Raw genomic sequence first — 19,444 nt, forward strand, 5'->3', positions numbered from 1 at the left:
ATATAGGTTTGTTTATCCTCCTCACCTGATGTTATTATTGTTGTAATATCTCCAGTCCTTCAATAACTTATCACAAGACAATTAACACTCAAGTTGCATAACAATTGTGGTCAAACCTCAATTGTTGTTCTCTATTCAAGCAGCTTATTTCAACCTGTAGTTGTGTTTTATTGTAGGTGATCTCTAGCAGCCGTAAAAATAGGAACAAGTCCGGTGACATCGTACAAAGAGCGACAAAGTCCATGTTAGTATAAGGTCGGGGTGGATGGAGGAGTCACCAAAACACAGTTTCAAACCAACATTGTTTGTTATCCATGATGAGGCTCCTCTCACTTTAAGGAAGTACGTGTTTTAGCCCAGACCACAAGATTTTGCCAAAACTAACCAACTAGTTTTAGGGCCAAAACCTAACTATTATTGCAACCATGGCAACAAAGGTCTGATACACCTGCTAATGGTACATTCCCATCCCATGGGTCGTACCAAAGGAAAGGGACAAGCGATCTACAGTACATGGTTGCTGAAGTCGGAGGAGCTGGTCTGGATATCAGCAGGGAGCCACACAGCTCTGGATCAGTCAGTGATGGTGAAGCACGAGCGTCCTGCCTGCACCAACACTGTCCTGTTATATAAGCTCAGTCATCAACAGTAAAGCTGCTTGTTTTTAACCAACCGCTCAGTCTTAGTCTGTCAGGCTCCGTCTCATTATCTAATTTTCTAAATGAGAAGAAAGTGAAATGTTTCTATACATTTCAACTTTACTAATGACCCCTACATTAAAAATAAATACAAATAAATAAATAAAAACTCACCATATATATAATTCACTTAGATTTACCAACACAAAACAAGACTCTTGTAAACAGGGTCTTCACCTCACAGGTGAAGTAACTGATAGATCTGATGAACGTGTTCCCACCTCTGATACCGTTCAGAAAAAGTCAAGACGTGTGAGCGAACATCGAGGACATGAGTTTAAATCTTTTTACATTGATTCTCGTAGTGAAATTGGAGCCAATGTGACACAACATGAGTTGGTTTGTAAAAGTTCTGTTATGACACCACTGTGAGAGATGACCAACCTCCTTGACAAACCCAATCGTAGAGCACGGGCGGAGCCAGAGGGGTGGTCACGGGTGGCACAAGCCCCCCCCCCCCAAAAAAAAACTTCAAACAAGTCTTTTAGTCTGTTTGGATTTGGTCCTGTACAGGATAAGTGGGGGGCCAGTCTCTGTCCAGGGGCCCATTGTCTCATAATCTGTCTTTAGCTGTAGGCTACTGGACTTACACGCATCAGTGATTTATTGATTTCATAACAGCGTTGCTATTAATAATGCACAGTTTAGTCTTGTGAAAATCAAGGCTTTAAATCTGAGTCAACACATTTTTAATCATTTTACAAACATGCACCACTTCTCTGAATCTGTCTGCCCCCCCATTAAAAAGTTTGTAAGCCCCCCCCCCCCCCCCCCCCCCCCCGTCCTGAGAGGTTGCGACTTCCTTACCGATCCTGCAGAACATATTACTTCACCTCTGACTCTCCCGTCTCAGGTGTTGAGGATTATTTTTGGTCTTTTCACAGCCTGACAGGTGAACTGCAGAGACACTGTACGTCTTTTCAAGCCTCTAATCCCAGAGGAGATGATCCTGAGCTGTGAATCTGTGTCACCGTGTACCTGCAGGGGTCAGAGCTGTCACTCTAGCCAGCCTGTACCTGTACCTGAACAGCACTCAGCTGCTGTCACCTGTGTCCTCCAGGACCACACCCAGTCCTCCGCTGGCTCCACCAGCCTGAGGAAAAGCACTCATCAGATTTCTGATCCGCCGCCACAGGCTTTTTACCTGCGTGGACATCTGCTCTGTACGGAGGATATATATAGACAGAAACACCTGAGTCGGAGGCTCAGAAAACTCCTGGTTTGTTTTGCTCTTGGAAACTGAGGATACAGGCTGACAACAGGTTTAAATCTGCTGTGGATATAAAGAGACATTAATACAGTTAAGGGTAAGACTTGTATTTTATGAGCTGTAATGTCTCAGCTGGATGTAAACACTTTACGTTTTTCCCTGTAATTTGGCTTCTTTTTCTCCAGTTAACAGATATCTTTATTGTTTCTCCCAGCTGTGCCTGTTATCATTAAGACTCATTGTCAGTAACGTCATTTTCACTGTAATTTCACAGGGATGTGGGCTGGATGTAATAACGCAGCAGCCGCGTGAAGATTGGCCAGATAGACTTTGTTTCCCAGTGTGTGTGTGTGTAATTGTGTGTGTGTGTGTATTTGTGTGTGTGTGTGTGTGTGTGTGAGTGTGTGTGTGAGAAAGATAGAAGCTCCCGGCTGATGAAAAAAGAAATGCTATAATTTATCTTCTCCTTTTACTACAGATTAAAATGGGCTGCTTCACATTCGTCAAATTGATGATGGTCTTGTTCAACTTGCTTATCTTTGTGAGTATATTTCTGCTTTGATTGCATGCTCATATATGATGAAGTGTGTGTGTGTGTGTGTGTGATTTATTGTGTGCAGTCTTTACATGAAAGTAGTGAGTGAAGTTAAAAAACAAACAATGCAGAGAGAATCCCTTCTTCCCGCCCCTCGATGCAAACACAGACGTTACATAAACATCTCAGATCGCTGAGCCAGGAGACCTGAGTGATGCTCCTTTCTCTCCACTGCAGCAATTTTCATCTCATTAACTTCAAAGCCTCTAATTTTGCCTCCTACGTCTTTGGCTTAATGTCGATAACTAATGTGGTTTGTGAAATGGAGAGAAACTTTGGCAGGAGTAAGCTGAATTCGCCCGCTGAGTCGGGTCCACCTGGACTCCCGCTGTCACAGATGAAGCTCTCAGAGAACAAGTCATCATTTTCCTCACATCTCCCATTTCTGCCTGAGCGCCGCCGCCTGATGAACCTGGTGCGGCGGCTCTAAAAGTCATAGCAGCACATTGATTATGATGTCCCTTTGAAATGTTGACCAGCCGAGCAGAATGGTGAAATGATTCTTTTCAGCTCATAAAGACGACGCTTAAACGTGACCATTCAAACGCTTGGGCCAATGAAGCTGCAGTCCGAGTCATCTCCTCCTCATTAGAGGACACATCTCCAGTGGAGGCCATTCATAAAGTACAAAACTCAATATGAACAATGTTATAGTTTCTCTTCACCGAAAAACTCACATGTTCTCATTTTAGCAGTTCCTGTCCCCTGGTCCTGGAGTCTCTGGGTTTGTTGTCTGGTTTTTGATTGGATGTCTGTGGTAAACACAAGCTCCAATCTACTTGTACAATATAAAGCATCCAGACCTCCCAGGTCGTCTGGGACAGGTTAACTCAGTGTTTCTTTGCTCCCCACCTGTGGAACAAGCTTCCTGAACACTTGACATCTCATTTAAATCAGGGCTTAAAACATCATTGTTTGCTGCAGCTCAGCATTAACTTACATAAGTCACATCTTTTTAATCCATATTTGCATTTGCATGTTTTTAATGTCTTTTATCACTGCAGCATTTCTTTCAAAGAGTCTCCCAAGTTTCTTACCTGATTTCAGGCAATCTTGATATGACTTATCTAAATATTTTTATTTCCAATTTTCCAATTGGCTTTTATTGTTTTTAAATACTATTTTAATGTCATCGTAATGTTCTGTTTTTAATATGTTTCCATGCCTCTGTGAAACACTTTGAGTTGCTTTGTGTCTGAATGTTGCCATAGAAATAAACTTGCCCAGGACATAAAACCCCGACGTTAAACGTCATCAGTCCAACATGAAATCGATCTCCTCACCAGTCCACCTTTACAGCCTCGCTGTGTTTCTACAAACTGTCACTAACTCTGTCAGAGGAAAGGCTTCTGTAGAAGAGCTCAGAGCTGAATCAAACTACAGGCTGAAGGTTCGTGGTGGTGACGGTGAAGTCATGTGACCGTGGTGTCGTTGGTTTATAGTCTAACATGAGCTTTTTACTGCTGCTGATTGTATTTGGGCTTCAAACATCATAAAGTGGAGTCATTAGTGAAGATGATCCTGCTGAACCAAACCTGTCAGGATCAGAAACTGTTGCTGATTTTCTGTTACAATCTAAAAGACAATGGAGAAATCCGATGATGCTGTTTTTGGAGGGAACAATGGTGATGCTAGTATCTGGGTTGGCCTACAAAAATACATCATCCCTGCAGCTCTGAATTGAGGAAGCAAAATACTTCAGTTAGAACAGTTAGGTGCTTTTTGATTTACAAATTTCCTGTCATAGCACTAAGTTTTGTTTCCCCATCCATTTATGTTTCTCTGAACCTTAACTTAAACTTGCAAACTTTGCCTAAAGGATAGTTTAAAGTCTCTCTAATACAACAGTGCTTTAAGAACTGAATGAAGGCTAACCTAGCCTTTAACCTTAACAAGTCATCTGTGCAGCAGCAACACCTAGGGGCCAGGTTACGCTGGCCCAATGCCACGTTCTCACAGCCAGGAGTCCTGTGAGACAGCGACAGACTAGAGCCTGAATATCAAGACCAAATCCGTACAGTGTGACAGCTGCTACGAACCCCCAAACCAAGCAATCAAAACACGACATGACATGGTGTGGAAGACACTAGCTATCTCCATTTCCTGACAGCAACCAGGTCCACCCATCCTCCCTCTGTCTCTCGCGCCTGTAGAGAGGGTCCACACAACCTCAGTACAAACCTGCAGTGTATTAAACGCCAGTGTCTGAGAAAGTTTAGGGAACTATGGTCATATGGAAACATAGACTGATCATACATAAGATTAACACAGAGGACCACTGGGATCTGTGGTTGTTAAAATTTTAGCTCCTCTGCTGTGGGACTGTGACTTGACGTTGCCGTGGAACCGCTCTAAATGCATTGGAAATTAAAAGTGTCTCCGTGTTTGCTGTGTGTGCAGATCCGAGGTTGAGTGTTGGGACTTAATCAGATTGTCTGTTCACAGTAATATGACCCATGAAGATGGGTTTTATACTCAACTGATGTCTTTCTCATTTCGGGCCTTTCAAAGAACCAATTCCATTTCAATTGCGGTGGGACGGGCCTGTTCTCTTTTCCACTCCCTCGGTATCTTTCTATCTCTTTCTGCCATTCACCTCCCCCTCTATGGAGGCTGTGGCCTTCCATTCTGCAGCCTGTTATTCATTCCCTCTCCTCTGACCCTAATAGGCTATATTTCCCATCTCCATAGATAGGACACTGCTTCTTCTTTTCCCCCACCCTTTCAAAAACCTGATTTACTTCCAGTCCTTTTGCCACGTGTGTGTTCAACTGACAGGGCATCCACCTGCATGTGGCACACCACCATCAAAGGGATTAACCATCTTCCAAAAAAAAAAAAAAAAAAAGACAGTGTGCCAGCTATAATTATGCCTGGTGAGGGATGATGGTGGCAGACATGGAGTTAGAAGGGGAATATGCTTGTCGTATCGCATTTAGATAACAGTGCAATGACGGCACTGAACAGGTTCGAGAGATGAGAAGAGAAACCCCAGAGTGAAAGGAGGGGAGAGATGGAACGACGGAGAGAGTAAAAATAGATAGAAGAGCAGGAAAGAGACAAAGAAAAGGGGGGGGGGGGGTGATTTCCACATGGGAGACGTCAGCATCTGACGTTAGGTGTGGAGTGTCAGGGCCTGATGGAGAGTAGAGGGGGGGCCCCGTGACTGCAGTGACTCTGATGGAGTCTGACAGATAATATCAGGTTTCAAACATGGTTTCTGCAGAGATGGAGGGAAGAAGAAGAAATCACTCAGTGCAAGGAGCGCGGGTTGAAAAACACAGAGTGGAGGAAGGAGGATAAAAGGGTGGAGGGAAAAAAGAGGAGAGAGAAGGTCAGAGGTGGAGACATGAGGAGGGAGAGGCAGGCAGAGAGAGTGAAGAGATAATGAGAGTGGGATCGGGTAATTTCCAGTCTGTAATGTGAAACATGTGACATAGTTCTGAATTTGTTTGTTATGAGCAGGTTTTACCAGTTTCACGCCCTAATGGCTGCTCACCTTGTTGTCGGACATGAACAGAGACCATGAAGAAGAGATAAAAGATGTTTACCTACTATTCATTCTCTGATGATGGCCTTAAAAATGTTTTTATTCTACCCTCCTTATTGACTTGTTGTTGATGCAGATCTGAGAAAGAAAAAATTCCTGCCTTTTGTGTTCACTTAGTTTCTCTCATCTTCACCGTCCAGGCTATAATCTCTTACCCTATGTCTGTAGACTCCAAAGCTGGCTTTATCCACCATCACAAGTTGATCACTAAATGGATTTCTGTCCATTATGCCTGTGTGACACGAGTGGGGAGATAAAGGTGGTCATTTCCTTCAGAGAGGTGAAAAGAGGCCAAGTTGTTGCTTTGCTTCAATACATAATGGGAAGCCAGAGGCAGCACCTCTCTGAGTCTCACAAAAGAAATCCTGCTCTCTGAATGGAGGGAAGGATATTGAAGTGCCATGGTGTCAGTGAGAGGTAATAGTAAGACAGAGTTAGTGATGTAAGACAGCTCCTCATTTCCAAAACCTATTACCCCCTCAAGAGCTGTTGACTTGACCCCGTCTGAATGACTGCCAGGCAAACAAATGATTGACATTTTACTCACCATTGTTAAGTGTGGATTACAACCTCTGGAAAGCTGCCTGCTCAGTGTCCCACTTTAATAAATGACAGGGATTTGTGGGCTGCATACATGCACATGCATAGTTTTTTTGCACATATGTATGCTGATCATGTTTTCCCGGCTCCTCCTGCAGCTGGGGGGCCTGACCCTGCTGGCCATGGGGATCTGGGTGAGTGTGGACGGAGGCTCCTTTCTGAAGCTGCTGGGGCCTTTCGCCAGCCAAGGAATGCAGTTCATCAACGTGGGCTTTTTCTGCATCGCCATCGGGGTCATGTTGGTGCTGCTGGGGCTCCTGGGCTGCTGTGGGGCCCACAAGGAGAGCAAATGTCTGCTACTCACGGTTGGTGTATCAGACCTACTTTACGTCACGTCCATTCAAATGCAGACTCAAGCTGAAAGTCAGCTTCCCCCAAAATGTTGATGATTTATGTGAGTCAAAAAGCCCCCGAGTCAAGTCTAATCTTGTGAATCAGATCTGACAGATCTGCCATTTTCTTTACTAGCATCATTGTAAATAAACGATGCAGGATAACAGAATGGTAAACTTCCCAAAGGTTTGTCAAAACTAGAGACCATCTCGTGATGGGATCACACCAGCCATGATGAGGCTGACGTTCTGACCAATTATCACTCAGTGGTCATTACCACATTATTACATGAGAACTCATGGGTCGGACCACACCCATCTTGGAACTTGAACTCAGTTTTGTGAGTATCTTGCATATTGTGAAGCTATAGTGGCAAATCTGTGCGCAGACACACACCTGCCAGTGTACTGAAAATTACCTCAGTTATAGCCCCTGCTATAGTAGGTGCCTCCATCTTTTTTGACATCTGACGATTTGAACAGTGACACAGACAAACTGAATGCAAAAGTAGTGTGTCCGCTAGCTGTTAGCAAAAACAACAGATGTTTAATCTCCACATGCAGCGTGTAATCCTCTGAGAATTACCACCAGCTTTGTAGCTCTACTGAGTTTTTTAGCTTCTTTTAGCTCCTGTTTTGGCTTTGTGGCACATTTACTATGTCATTCAGTCTTTCATCAGACAGGTGCTGATAGACCCAGTGTGCACGACCTGCTCAGCCCCAAACAGCACACATCACATCAGCCTGCGTCTGCTGGATGTTTATAGACAAGGAAATTCAACCAAGAAGGAAGAGTCAGGAGGGATAGTGAGATGTCATCTATTCATATCTTGTGTCTCATTGCCCTTAAACTGAGTACAACACCACAAATGATCGTTCATGGGTTCATGAGGTGCTTTTACACGCAGTTGCTCCACATTCAGGATCTCACCCATCCTTACATTTACGTCCGACTCATCAGCAGCCCAGCTAATATCCAGATCTGCCCCTCCTGCCTCATCCACATCAGCATCACCACCCTCCCCCGAACAGCAAAGTGTACATTATTATGCTCATTAACAACAGATCTAACTACCTCTTAGTCCACTGCAGTGAGTCTAATGAGGAGCAGAAGCAGTACATTTCCCCCCGCAGAGCCCCCACATCTCCCATTGAGCTGAATGATGAGGGTGCAGCAGATCCTGCGACGATGCAGCGCACATTAGGCTCAACATGAGACAGCTGTAATGGACTGAACAAAAAGAATGGACAAGCTGATAGAACGGATCATTCAGGCTCCGCGTTTCCTTATCGTCCGTCTCCAAAATCAGCCAAGCTTTACCGCCACTGTGACTGTTACACACAACAATAACTATGTGAGGGGCCCTGGGTATTCAGATGTGCTGATGATTACAACATCAGAATTTTTTATGGTGCTTTACCAAAGAAAAAAAATATATATATAAACACATTTATTTTATCTTAACAGATTCTGGTTCCCTTTATTCTATTTTCAATCTTTTCAATCTGATTTTTTATTATGCCTCCATGCCGGCGACAGCCAGGACCGGAGGCTTTGTGTTCTCGGGTTGTTTGTCTGTACAACCGTCCATACCTTTTTGTGAACGCCATATCTCAGTAGTGTCTTGAGGGAACGTCTTCAAATTTGGTACAAACATTCACTTGGACTCAAGGATGAACAGATTAGATTTTGGAGTCAAAGGTCAAGGTCACTGTGACCACTTTTTAGCTTTTAAGACATCACACAGCAATACAACCATGTGGTGGTAATTCTAGTTTGATTATTATTATTTTATCTTAAAGATTTTTCTTTAATTGTTTTTTTTTAATAAATGGATTGATAGTTTAGATTGAATACCACTCGCCATTTCCTAAAGCCTAAGGAAATATCTTCATATTCCCTGTTTTGTCCGACCAACAGTCCAAAACCCAAAAATGCTCAAGTTACAAAGGAACAAAACAGAAGAAATGAAAGTCTTTACATTTTAAAGCTAATTTAAAAGCTGTGGCCAAACACTGAGGTCATGAGGTCAAATCAGAAATCTGACCAGATTACAACATTAAAAAGTATAGTCACATTTTTTAATCAAGATTTTATTATTCAGTCGTTCTATGTGGTCTTTATTGCCAAATACGAAAGGGGAGGTGATAGTTAATGTGACGTAAGTGTAGAAAGTAATTCCAGTTTTTCTGTCACTGATAATTATCTGGGAACATGGTGACATTGCTAAGAATAAACATCAGGCAGGTTTCAAATTTAATCATTTGTTGGCTCCAGGTTTGCTCTAAGAACAAGGAATTTAAAGATGTCACCTTGGACTCTGGGATGAGCATCTTTCATCAATCATTTTATACACAAAATGTCCTAATGTTATTGCATCTGATAAAAGAAATAGTTGAGCAAAGTATGAAAAGAAAACCCTTGCTGCAACAAACTGGATTTTTTTTTTAAATTGTGAATTTGTGACTAAATTTCCTCCCAAAAAAACAAGATTATTATTAGTGATATTAAATCCTCCTCTCCTCTTCTTCCCTCCATGCAGTTCTTCTCCATCATCCTCATCATATTCATTGCTGAAGTGGCAGCAGGAGTCGTGGCTCTGGCCTACTCTTCATTTGTAAGTTCCCCACTTCAACCCCCCCCCCCGTTTACAGCCTCATGATGCCCCAGCCCTCCTCCTCCGCTTCACTCCCTCCCTTTGTCTCTTTAATTCTCCTCGCCCCTCTCTCTGTTGTTCTCTTTCACCCTCTCACCTCCTCGTCCCACTCCCTGGATTTTATCTCCATGTAAATTCTCCATCATAGCCGCGGCCATCATTGAATTACTGGCTTTATGTCCGCCTCACTACATTCGGCTACTTAATGACTCCGGGATAGCCCGGGGCTGTGTGCGCTGTCTCTCACTTTGAGCAATTTATTACTCGGGAATATTGAAGCTAAAGCATTTTATATGCAAAACAGCCTATTTACATATGTGTCGCCATCTCTCTCTCTCTCTCACACACACACACACACACATGCACATGCTCTATTTCCACTTAGTCCCTTGTATAATAATTACAAGGATTTCAAATGAGCTGCATAAAAGGAGGTTAGTGAAGACTGGGATCCTAATAAAGAAAATAGATAGTGGAGTTTTTTATCCAATCAGACGATGTATCTGAGGCCCCAGGACTGAGAGAGGTAATCTAACACACAGCCATCTGCAGGGAGGAGCGGATGCGCTGCTTGGGAATTTTATTTGAGTTTCATTTCAGTTTGTGTTTCTGTTGTTGGTTAAACCAGTTTGAGCTGCAACTGCACTGCAAAAAATATCAGAAACAGCTGAAGACTGTTCCAACGCCTTCAACCATCTGTGTTCACGTTTCACTGACAAGTGACATCTTGTGGCTGTGTGAGGTACAACTGCAGCTGGAAGTGGCAGCTTCACGTACACATCACTGCAGAGTTAAGCGCCTCAGCCCATCAGGAAAAAACGTCTTCCTTTCTCCCAATGTTGACGCAACATTGCGCAGTAACTTCTGCCACTAAGGGTCTCTCAATCAAAACAAGAACTAAAGACTGCGTTTGGTCACATTGTGAAGTAGCAAGGGATCATGGGAGTTGTGTCTCAGTTGTCAGCTTCTCCCAGTTTGGATTCTTCAGTGTCAGTGGTTCAGGAGGTTTTAACCTGGATCTGAATTATTGACAGAGGTCTCCTCCTCTCTACAGCTAACAAGACAAGGTTAGCAGCAGTCTGAGCTCCCGACCCTTCCCCGACAGCGTGCAGCAGACACGAGACCAGGAGAAAGCCATCAGAAAGTTTTATAACCCACCTCAACCTGCTCTGACCACCAGGAGAAATTAACATATGCAAACACTTAAGGTCGTCAAACAGCATTTTTTCAAACAGACCATGTAGATGAATCAAAAATACAAAGTGAACTTTCGGCTGTGACAGATTTATTCCTGTTATTAAAAAGATTTTTACTGAATTCTTAGATTTTTAATTTATGACTCAACTACCGACAAAAACAGCAAGAGAAATTTTTTGCAGTGTTAATTTCTGCCTCTAACTTCTCCCACTGTCTCTGCTTTCCTGCAAATTCTGATCGTGTCCAATCCCAAGTGAAAGACGCTGTGAGAGCGAGCGTGTGTGTGTTTGTGTGTGTGTGTGTGTGTGTCCTTGGAGGCAGAGCTGGCTTCGCTGCTGCTGCTGCTCAGGCAGTTTTGTTGAAATAAATCTGCCCCATCTCTCACCTGTCATTTACAAAAGCCAAGCTAACCAAGGCGAGCGATGTAAACGGCATCTGGCAGGAGGCGAATCGACAAGGCAGAGGGAGGCGTGAGCTCCCGTCTAAAGCTCAGTGGAATGCGAGACATAACTCACAGATTTGTCTTCCTTAAGGAGATCACAGATATGGTTTAGAGCCAATTTAACGCGCTGTTTGCTAGCTTTAGCATCATCTGTTCATTACAAACACAAAGGACATCGTCAGCTCCATCACGGATATGAGCGCGAGAGAGCAGCTGTCCATCTCCTGCTTTTGATAAGACACAGTAAACACAATAGCATCAGAATAATGAATATGGGCAATATACATCTAATATGCATATATATGGCAGCCTGTGTCAATAAGTAAGAGAAAGAGGCGCAGACAATGAAAGGAGACAATAAATATAGTGTTGATCTATTCTGTTCTACTTATCTGTGGCATAAATCTGCCTGTTGGCCGCCAGGCCTCCGCAGCTCATCTAACCGAAGAGCCAATAACCTTCAGGTGGTCCGAATAACTGAGATTTAATAAGCAATTCCAGCAGGCATTATGAGAGGCCGTCAGTGTTCATGGTTGTTCTTTCTGTCCCCCCCTCCAAGTGATTCGGAAGTGACCAGGGTGGAGATTTATTATCGGGGCTGATATGGACTTCACGGTGGATTAATGAAATAGATGTGATGTGGCGTTTAATGAATCACCCTGACGTCTGGGTGCAGTGAAGGAATGTGCTCTCAAAATGTAATCCAGCACAGATTTCTGTTTGCTTTCATTTCTCGTCAGGAGGAGGGAAGAGCAGCTGGAGTTAGTCATGCAAGATGACTGACTCCAATTACTTCAAAGCTTTAAACCTCCACTAATCAATATCTTTATATGAAGAATGGTGAAAAAACACTTTGGGTAGAGTATAAGGCAAACAAGAGCTCAGTTTCCAGCAGCTCTGTGCAGCTTTTTAGCATCTTTCAGCTCATTGTTTTGATTTTTACAGCGCACAGCTTCACTGTTCTGGTTCAGTCTCAGTGTTTCCAGCTGCAGCAGGCAGGTATTTTTAATCCAACCCTGGTGTGCACTAACCTACCCAGAGCCAAACAGCAGCTGTGAAGCAGAGCAGATGTGATTAGTCACTAGCTGGTGAACATCGTGGAGCATTTAGCAGCTAAAGAGCCAGATGTTCTGTCTTCTGTGTGAATAACAGACTGAGCTTTGTCAGGTCAACACAAACACAACCCCAACTCCTAGCTGATCACTGAAAATAAAGACACTTCATGCTGTCCTGAGGAAGTTCCCAGAATCCTGAAAGACTCTTCAGGACAACCATGAAAGGTCTTTTATTTCAACTGATGCTCAACTCTTGAATGCAATAATAAAATATGAGAGGCTTTGTTGATGGTAAATAAAGCAGGTAGGTTTTTGCTTTTGTATTTTCAGATTGCATACAAACACACCACCAAGCATGTCCTATCTTATGACAAAGGTTTTCATTTATTGCCCTCCATCTGAGGGAACAACAACCAATTAGCAGCCGGCGAGTCGCTACAGTAAAAGATATCGATAATTATTTGAGAAACAACAACACACTGGAAAACAAGAGATCAATAACACATGAGGCTGAAGATTTTTATCATGTGTGTGGAAGGTGTTCACTCTGCTGTATTGATAGATGTCTTATCGCCTCCTGTGCTGTGTGTTGATGCAGGCTTTGTCCTGACTGTCCACAGTGTGTGTGTGTGTGTGTGTGTGTGTGTGTGTGTTTGTGTGTGTGAGGGCCCATCAGTGTGTAAGCATGTGAGTGTGTGTTTAACAGGATGTGGCGAGGCGCGGGGCCGAGTGACAGTGATGAATTAGCCCACTGGTAATAACCCTCTCTGATCTCAGCCACTCTCCCAGCTTCTTGGGGGGCACTTTTAATTGTGGCGTGTATCCCAGCATCCCCTCGGGCGTCTCGCACGCCTGCCCCCCTTCACTGTACACACAGAAAGAAAAAACACACACTCAGACACATGAAGCTGACAAACACACAGCTGCACGTGGCCACATGCACATACAGTGACACACACTCTCCCTCCTCATCAAGTAGGTCTTTGTGTGACTGTACGCGACAGGATTATTTATCAGAATGGAAAAAACAGAGTGAAGAAGAAGGAGGAGGAGGAGGAGGAGGTGAGAAAGAAGCTAACCTGTGTGTTTGTGAAGGAATTTCTCCACAACAAAAGACTCTCCCCAGCCTGAAACCTGACCTGCCTTTTTCACACTTTGGATAAACACAACTATCAGAGAAAATGTGTCCCGACCAAAGACGTCAGGAGCATCTATATATATGTAAATGCCCCCCACCCCCACCCCCTCCATTCGTTTACAACCATAAAAAGGAGAAGAATGGAGAATAATGGCTCGTCCATTTTTTGATTTATTTTCATTTTTTTCCAGGTGCCAGGCGGGGGCCGTTTATTTCCCAGGTGCTTTGTGTGAGAGAAGATTTATTTAATTTCTGATGAATATGTGACTCCCAGAGAATTACCTCTCCTGCCCGGGAAATCAGCTGCAGTGTTTTATTTTCAGGGGCTTCCACAGTGTGTGTGTGTGTGTGTGTGTGTGTGTGTGTGTGTGTGACTGGTGGACAGTAAAAGCTCTGCGTTTCTATCAGTGTATTTGCATATCATCTGCAGGAAGGACGGCGACCCCGTGAATTGATGGGGCTGCTGAGAAGTGGATCTTTTCACCTTTAATGGAGTCAGAAGATTCATGTTGTGGAAAAAATTAGGACATGTTAGAAAGTGGGACATTTTTTGAAGATAAAACATTTTTTGTTAAGTGAACTTTTAAGGACAGTGCTTTTATTTTAAACAGGTGGGGACATTTTTGAAAACTTTTTGTAGATAAGTTTAGGATTAAGACTTTGCTTTGAACATTAAATCAGAAATGAGTGTAGGTCAAGGTTGGAAATGAATCATGTCAGCGAGGCTCCTCACAAGTGTGTGTGTGTGTGTGTGTGTGTGTGTGTGTGTGTGTGTTTTCCACAGGCTGAAGGGATCCTCAGAGCATGGGCCACCCCTGCTTTACAGGAGAATTATGGGAGTGATCCCGTGGTGACTAAGATCTGGAACACCACCATGACAGAGGTACAGTGTGTCTCAGGTTCTGCACTTTAACAAACAAACGGGTTTTGCATTTCTTAGCTCTGCGCATGTGTGTAGGCTACACTTAATATTTCTGATCAGGTTTTAAAGATTCAGTTAAAGATCGTCACTGCCACTAGATGTCGCACTAGACCCACTAAACACACAACAAGAGGCGCAACTGAATAAAGTTACCCTGTGGACACGAGAGCCAACAAAAAAAAAGGTCTAACGCGTTAGCCCACGTTAGCATTCCCGTGATATGCTCCATGGCAATGCTGACAGTTAGCCAGTTAGCAATAGCAACTTTTGCCAAAGACATTCATAAAATTGGTAACAGCAAGTTAGCGAACGTTATCATGCTACTGTAGCCGTCACTAATGAAACATCATGTAGCATCAAGTCACTGACACATGGAGGAGAGGAAAACCAGAGTCCAGCTGGAGCTTTTAGCAGCTGGTAGGGTTCTCCACCTCAGTACAGACCAGGACTCGATCCACAGTCGGACTGGGAGAGAGATTCAGTCTTGGACTGATCCAATGGAACCAGCTGTACAAATGACACTGACAGAGACTTTAGTGGAGGAAATTCTGGAAGGTCACTTTCACCTGAACGCTACATACTGCACTGTGTCATCTCACGTGTGGGCAGTGCCTGTGTGTTTATAAACATGGGGAGGACCAACAGTTTAACATGAGTGACACATATGTGCACTTACATACACACGCTATAAGCCCGGCTACCAAAACACAGAACAGAGAAACTCAGATTACAACAGACACAGAGGGGTGTGGCTTCGTCTGTTCAGGATGTTATGACTCCACTATATCTTTAAATAGTTTTTTTTGTTGTTTAAAATCTCTTTACAGAACCTTTAAATTGATTTTCGTGGTGTTCAGTTTGGGGAGTGGGGCTGATTACAGGCTCTCTATGTAGCATTGTTCTGCTGTGTCCTCAACCGAGCCGCTCTAAGAAAACAGCTCAAACAAACTGTCAGCAGCTAAAGTTCAAACCTTAAATTTTTCAAGTGAAATCAAACAAACAGAGGCTCAGCTCTATACACTGTTCATACAATCCATCTGCTTTTGTCAATGAGTTCACCTCAGCTCGCAACAGCCTCGGCCAAGGTAACTGAGGAGCCTCCATCTCTTACTTTACCTCTCTGAATAAGAAGCTTTTATTCTCACTGGTGTCACAGGCTAACAATGGTTATGTTTACAGTGGTAAAGTATAATAAAACCTTCAAGAAAAGTCAGAGCTTGTGCTGTAAAAAAAAACATATTTTCACACCTACAATTCATTGTGTCGAGTCTAGCTATTCTCCAGTTTCTTTTACTTAAGGGTTTTTTAGGTGAGTGGAATTTAGTGCTCAAAGCATCTCAAAGTAACATCTGTCAAACTGAAAGCAAAGTGGTGCCCCTGAGACAGAGTCATTTTTACTGGAGATAACACACAGACTTCATTGTTCACGGTTTTCAATGGTTGACGACCTGAACTCTGAGCATCATGAAGCAGAAAAGCTTTTAAACTTTCATGATTCAAAGTTTAACTACACGAATGTACAATAAATAAAAGTTATATGGATGGATAGAAACTACATCACTATGCACAAAACTCTTCCCTCAAGTGTTTTCCGACTGTGTGATGTCGCTGTGTTTTCATCCTTCTCCCAGCTGAAGTGCTGCGGATTCACCAACTACACAGACTTTGTGGGCTCTAACTTTGAAAACGAGAATGGAGGCAGCCTGCCGCCCAGCTGCTGCTGGACCAACAGCACCCCCTGCAGCCGCGACGAGGCCGACCGCAGCGCTGTGCAGGTGAGACGCAAAACACCGCCCTGGGTGAGCTTCAGAAACAAGTACAGGCTTTTTGGTATGAATAGGTTGGACAAAATATGAGGAGCCTCTCCCTGTCAGTAGAGTGAAATACAAAAACTGAAAATTACAACATCAACAAATGTAGGATTTATCACAGGCTGTCGTGTTAGTCTGCATTAGTTTTACACAACCACCAACCGCCAGGACTGAAAACTGAAGCCAACACTGAAGAGCCAAAAACGGCAGCTCCTCTAATGACCACTTTAGCCTTTGAGCAAGACGCCGAAATTGTCAGCTATGCTAACGATGCTAACAGGCGTGTATGCTCGACACAGTTATTAAATTGACATACACCGAAGACTCGGATCCACAGAAGCCCCACCTCTTTGTCCATGTGTGAGTCTGAATGGCGCTAGGTGGAGCCAATCACTGCCAAGATGGCAACGGTGGAGCAGCCCACTCTGAGCTTCAAAACCTCTCTACAGAGTCCTGTGGGTGATGTCATGGAGGCTACGCCCAGGTGTACCTAATAAACTGGCAACTGGGTGAATAGTCAGTAACAGTAGCGGCTGTGTGAGGCTGCACTTGGGCACAACAGTGCTTCCTGATAAATGCTAATGTCCGCATGCTAACATGCTCACAATGACGATGCTAACATGCTGATGTTTAGCAGGTATGTTTACCATGCTCACTGTCTTAGTGTAGCATGCTAACATGTTAATGAATTACCGCTTAACTCAAAGGACAGCAGTGACATTTTGACCTGATGATGGCACTAGAGGAAAAGTCAGAGCCATGAATGTTACTATGATTCATCCGAAGGAGAACATGAATGTATGAATGTCAGATTTAATGGGAATCAATCAAACAGTTGTTCAGATATTTCAGTCTACATCAAAGTGCTGAAACGACCAACCAACATTGTTTTCTGGGGCTAAACTGGGGATTTTCATTATTTATTCATACTGAATATGGCCAAATGATTAATTGCAAACATTCAGTAGATTGAGTGATGGTTGTTGCAGGTGTCCCTAATTTCCTTACAATGAAAACATGTATGTCAATGTGTGTCCTGTTGATTTGAGATCAGCTGTTTATACTGTGAGTCTTTCCTCCACAGGGCTGTTTTAAACACATCCTGGAGACCCTCAAAGAGCACGCTAACATTGTGGGAGGAATCGCAGCAGGAATCGGAGTCTTAGAGGTAAAATAACACAAAATGGAAATGAATAATATATAGTGAGAGTTTGAATGTGCTCACTGGCTGAAAGACAGTTGTGAGGTGTGAATCACACAGCTCCAAATTGCAGGGCCAGGATCTTGTTCTTGGTGAAAATATCTTTATTATGTGAGATGCATGTTGTCATGTCTTGCTATGGAGGCAGCTTTTAGTCTAATTAGCAAGACGCACCATGTGAGAGGTGTAAGAGAAGCACTTTTTAGCAGTAATTGCTCAAATTGCTCATGTGGAACTGTTGTGTGATATTTTTGATTTATATGTGTGAAGAGTTAACTCTGTGGCAATGTGAGCAGTTTCAACATTGCTAATAATCAGCTTTCTTTTCTTTTGGTAAATACATTATATTGCATCAACAAATTAAAATGTCCAACATCTTGTTTCCTCAGATTGCCGCCATGATAGTGTCCATGTACCTGTACTGCCACCTGGACAACAGAGTCAGCTGAGACTCCTCCAGAGAATCATGAAAACATGGCAAGCCTGACATAGATGGATCACATGTGGTTCAGTTTTTAAAATCAACAGTACACAATGTCGTGTTCATGCTGTCTTTCACAGTCTCGTTTCTTTCAGAGAAACCTTTAGTTTCACTATGAAATTGTGTTTATGATGCAAAACCTCTTAAATATTTGTGTTATGTGTGGTAAAACGTTTTAGATACTACCTGCCTTTATATGAGCAGCTACAAATGTACATATCCCATCGTTTTAAATGTCAATAAAATATTTCAAACAACTTTTTTTTTATTAAAGAAGGATAATAACTACAATGTGAAAGCAGTTGCTCATAGTGACAGCCACAGATCTACAGAGCTTTTCAGCCTCTTTTAGCCTCCAGTTTTGTGGCATGTTTCCAGCAGAACAAATCTCTTATAAACTCACAGTCCACTACCCGCTCAGCAGAGTGAGTGACGCTCTCCATGGTACTGAAAGGGGGGATTTCATTCTGGCCTGTTAAATTAGCATTTAACTTTTTGGTTATTGTAAACACAAATTTAAGTTTACGATTTGCCACAACTCTGACTCACATCTCTTACTGACTTCTTTTTCATAACAACAAACAAACAAATAACTTAAAGAAGTTGAAAAAGGGTTTATCATGATTAAGGCTGGTGAGGTACAGACATGGAGGCCCCTGGGCTTCACCTGCAAAATGTCATTGAAAGAAAACCAGAGGGACAAGACAAAGATCAAAACAACCACAAACAGACACAAAACAACACCAAAAAGCTGTGAAATAACCACAAAGAAACAGAAAACCACTACAAAGAAATGTATGATGACAGCTAAAGTGACCACAAAAACATGCCAAATGTTTAGAAAGAGATGCAAAATGACAACAAAGACTGTGCACAGGGGCCCTTTATCTCATAATCCATCTATGATTGTCGATGACGTCTTTAAGGCCACCATTTATCTCTATTTTCAATAAAAAACACTGTGCTGCCTCTTATCATTTAGAAACATATATTTCAAGCTTCCTCTGCGTGACAGGCTGCGTATGTGAGAGGATGCAGCAGAGCTCGGTGCATCTTTTGTCCTGAATTTTATTAGGAATTGTTCCATCTCCCACCCTTGAAGACCACATGCATTGTGACAGACGGCTGAGTAAATATTGACCAATAAAAGGCCTGACAATAGACAGAAGGCAGGGCATTGTTGAGCCAGGCAGCAGGTTATCTCAGTGCTTTCATCACAGATGCTAAACCAGAAACCAGCTTCCTTTCATCTGCGTCTGTGCAACAACAGACAGAGTCGTACGAACGAAACTCATTTGATTTAGAAAAAGAGAAACACAATATCTATTAAGTCGTTAAGTGCTGACTGAGAACCTTCACGGACAAATTCTATTAAACAAGCTGTTTGTACAAAGACATGGTTCCTGCATGTTTACTGTAGTTACATAAGCAATGAGTGAGAAAATAAGCACAATAATGTGAATAAGAGAAGAAATCCTTCAGATTTTCAGTAAATGTGCAGTCTGAGTATTTTCTAGTTGTTTTACAGTTGTTGAAATTTTATTTTTGTTTCACC

At 42.9% G+C, this 19,444-nt stretch overlaps 2 protein-coding genes across 5 annotated transcripts in view; one reads left to right on the top strand and one right to left on the bottom strand.

The window, feature by feature from the left end:
• The window catches only part of pomgnt1 (protein O-linked mannose N-acetylglucosaminyltransferase 1 (beta 1,2-)), a 94,109-nt gene that overhangs the window by 56,407 nt on the left and 18,258 nt on the right, over positions 1–19,444 (bottom strand). Inside the window, exon 22 of one of the 2 annotated variants that reach the window (XM_071486608.1) lies at positions 12,699–13,201. The exons of the other annotated variant lie outside the window; for it this stretch is intronic. Coding sequence (XP_071342709.1) covers positions 13,036–13,201 — 166 coding nt within the window. The 3' untranslated portion in view covers positions 12,699–13,035. Of the gene's footprint in view, positions 1–12,698; positions 13,202–19,444 lie in introns of those variants that run through there. 2 annotated transcript variants of the gene reach the window in all.
• On the top strand, positions 1,503–18,144 carry LOC139626307 (tetraspanin-1). 3 transcript variants are annotated; one of them, XM_071486612.1, is made up of 8 exons: positions 1,503–2,005; positions 2,387–2,449; positions 6,752–6,958; positions 9,529–9,603; positions 14,259–14,357; positions 16,028–16,171; positions 17,292–17,375; positions 17,798–18,144. In XM_071486612.1, exons 2-8 carry the CDS (start codon positions 2,393–2,395, stop codon positions 17,855–17,857), a joined length of 726 nt encoding a protein of 241 aa, XP_071342713.1. In that variant the 5' UTR covers positions 1,503–2,005; positions 2,387–2,392; the 3' UTR covers positions 17,858–18,144. The 3 variants fall into 3 exon arrangements, 2 of the variants coding, with proteins under 2 accessions (XP_071342713.1, XP_071342712.1); XR_011692198.1 differs by lacking the exons at positions 1,503–2,005; positions 2,387–2,449 and having other exon boundaries at positions 6,154–6,958; positions 16,028–16,844; positions 17,798–17,841; XM_071486611.1 differs by lacking the exons at positions 1,503–2,005; positions 2,387–2,449 and having other exon boundaries at positions 6,154–6,958.

This window comes from Trachinotus anak, unplaced genomic scaffold, assembly GCF_046630095.1.
Source record: "Trachinotus anak isolate AG129_WGS33_773 ecotype Australia unplaced genomic scaffold, CSIRO_AGI_Tana_v1 ptg000010l, whole genome shotgun sequence".
In the NCBI taxonomy this organism is placed as follows: Eukaryota; Metazoa; Chordata; class Actinopteri; order Carangiformes; family Carangidae; genus Trachinotus; species Trachinotus anak.

Excerpts from the sequence above, each read along its gene's own strand:
- LOC139626307 (XM_071486611.1), top strand. The coding sequence starts at position 6,662 with ATGACAGGGATTTGTGGGCTGCATACATGCACATGCATAGTTTTTTTG. Across the intron at positions 6,959-9,528 it reads GCAAATGTCTGCTACTCACG|TTCTTCTCCATCATCCTCAT; the intron begins GTTGGTGTATCA and ends CCCTCCATGCAG. Across the intron at positions 16,172-17,291 it reads CCGACCGCAGCGCTGTGCAG|GGCTGTTTTAAACACATCCT; the intron begins GTGAGACGCAAA and ends TTTCCTCCACAG.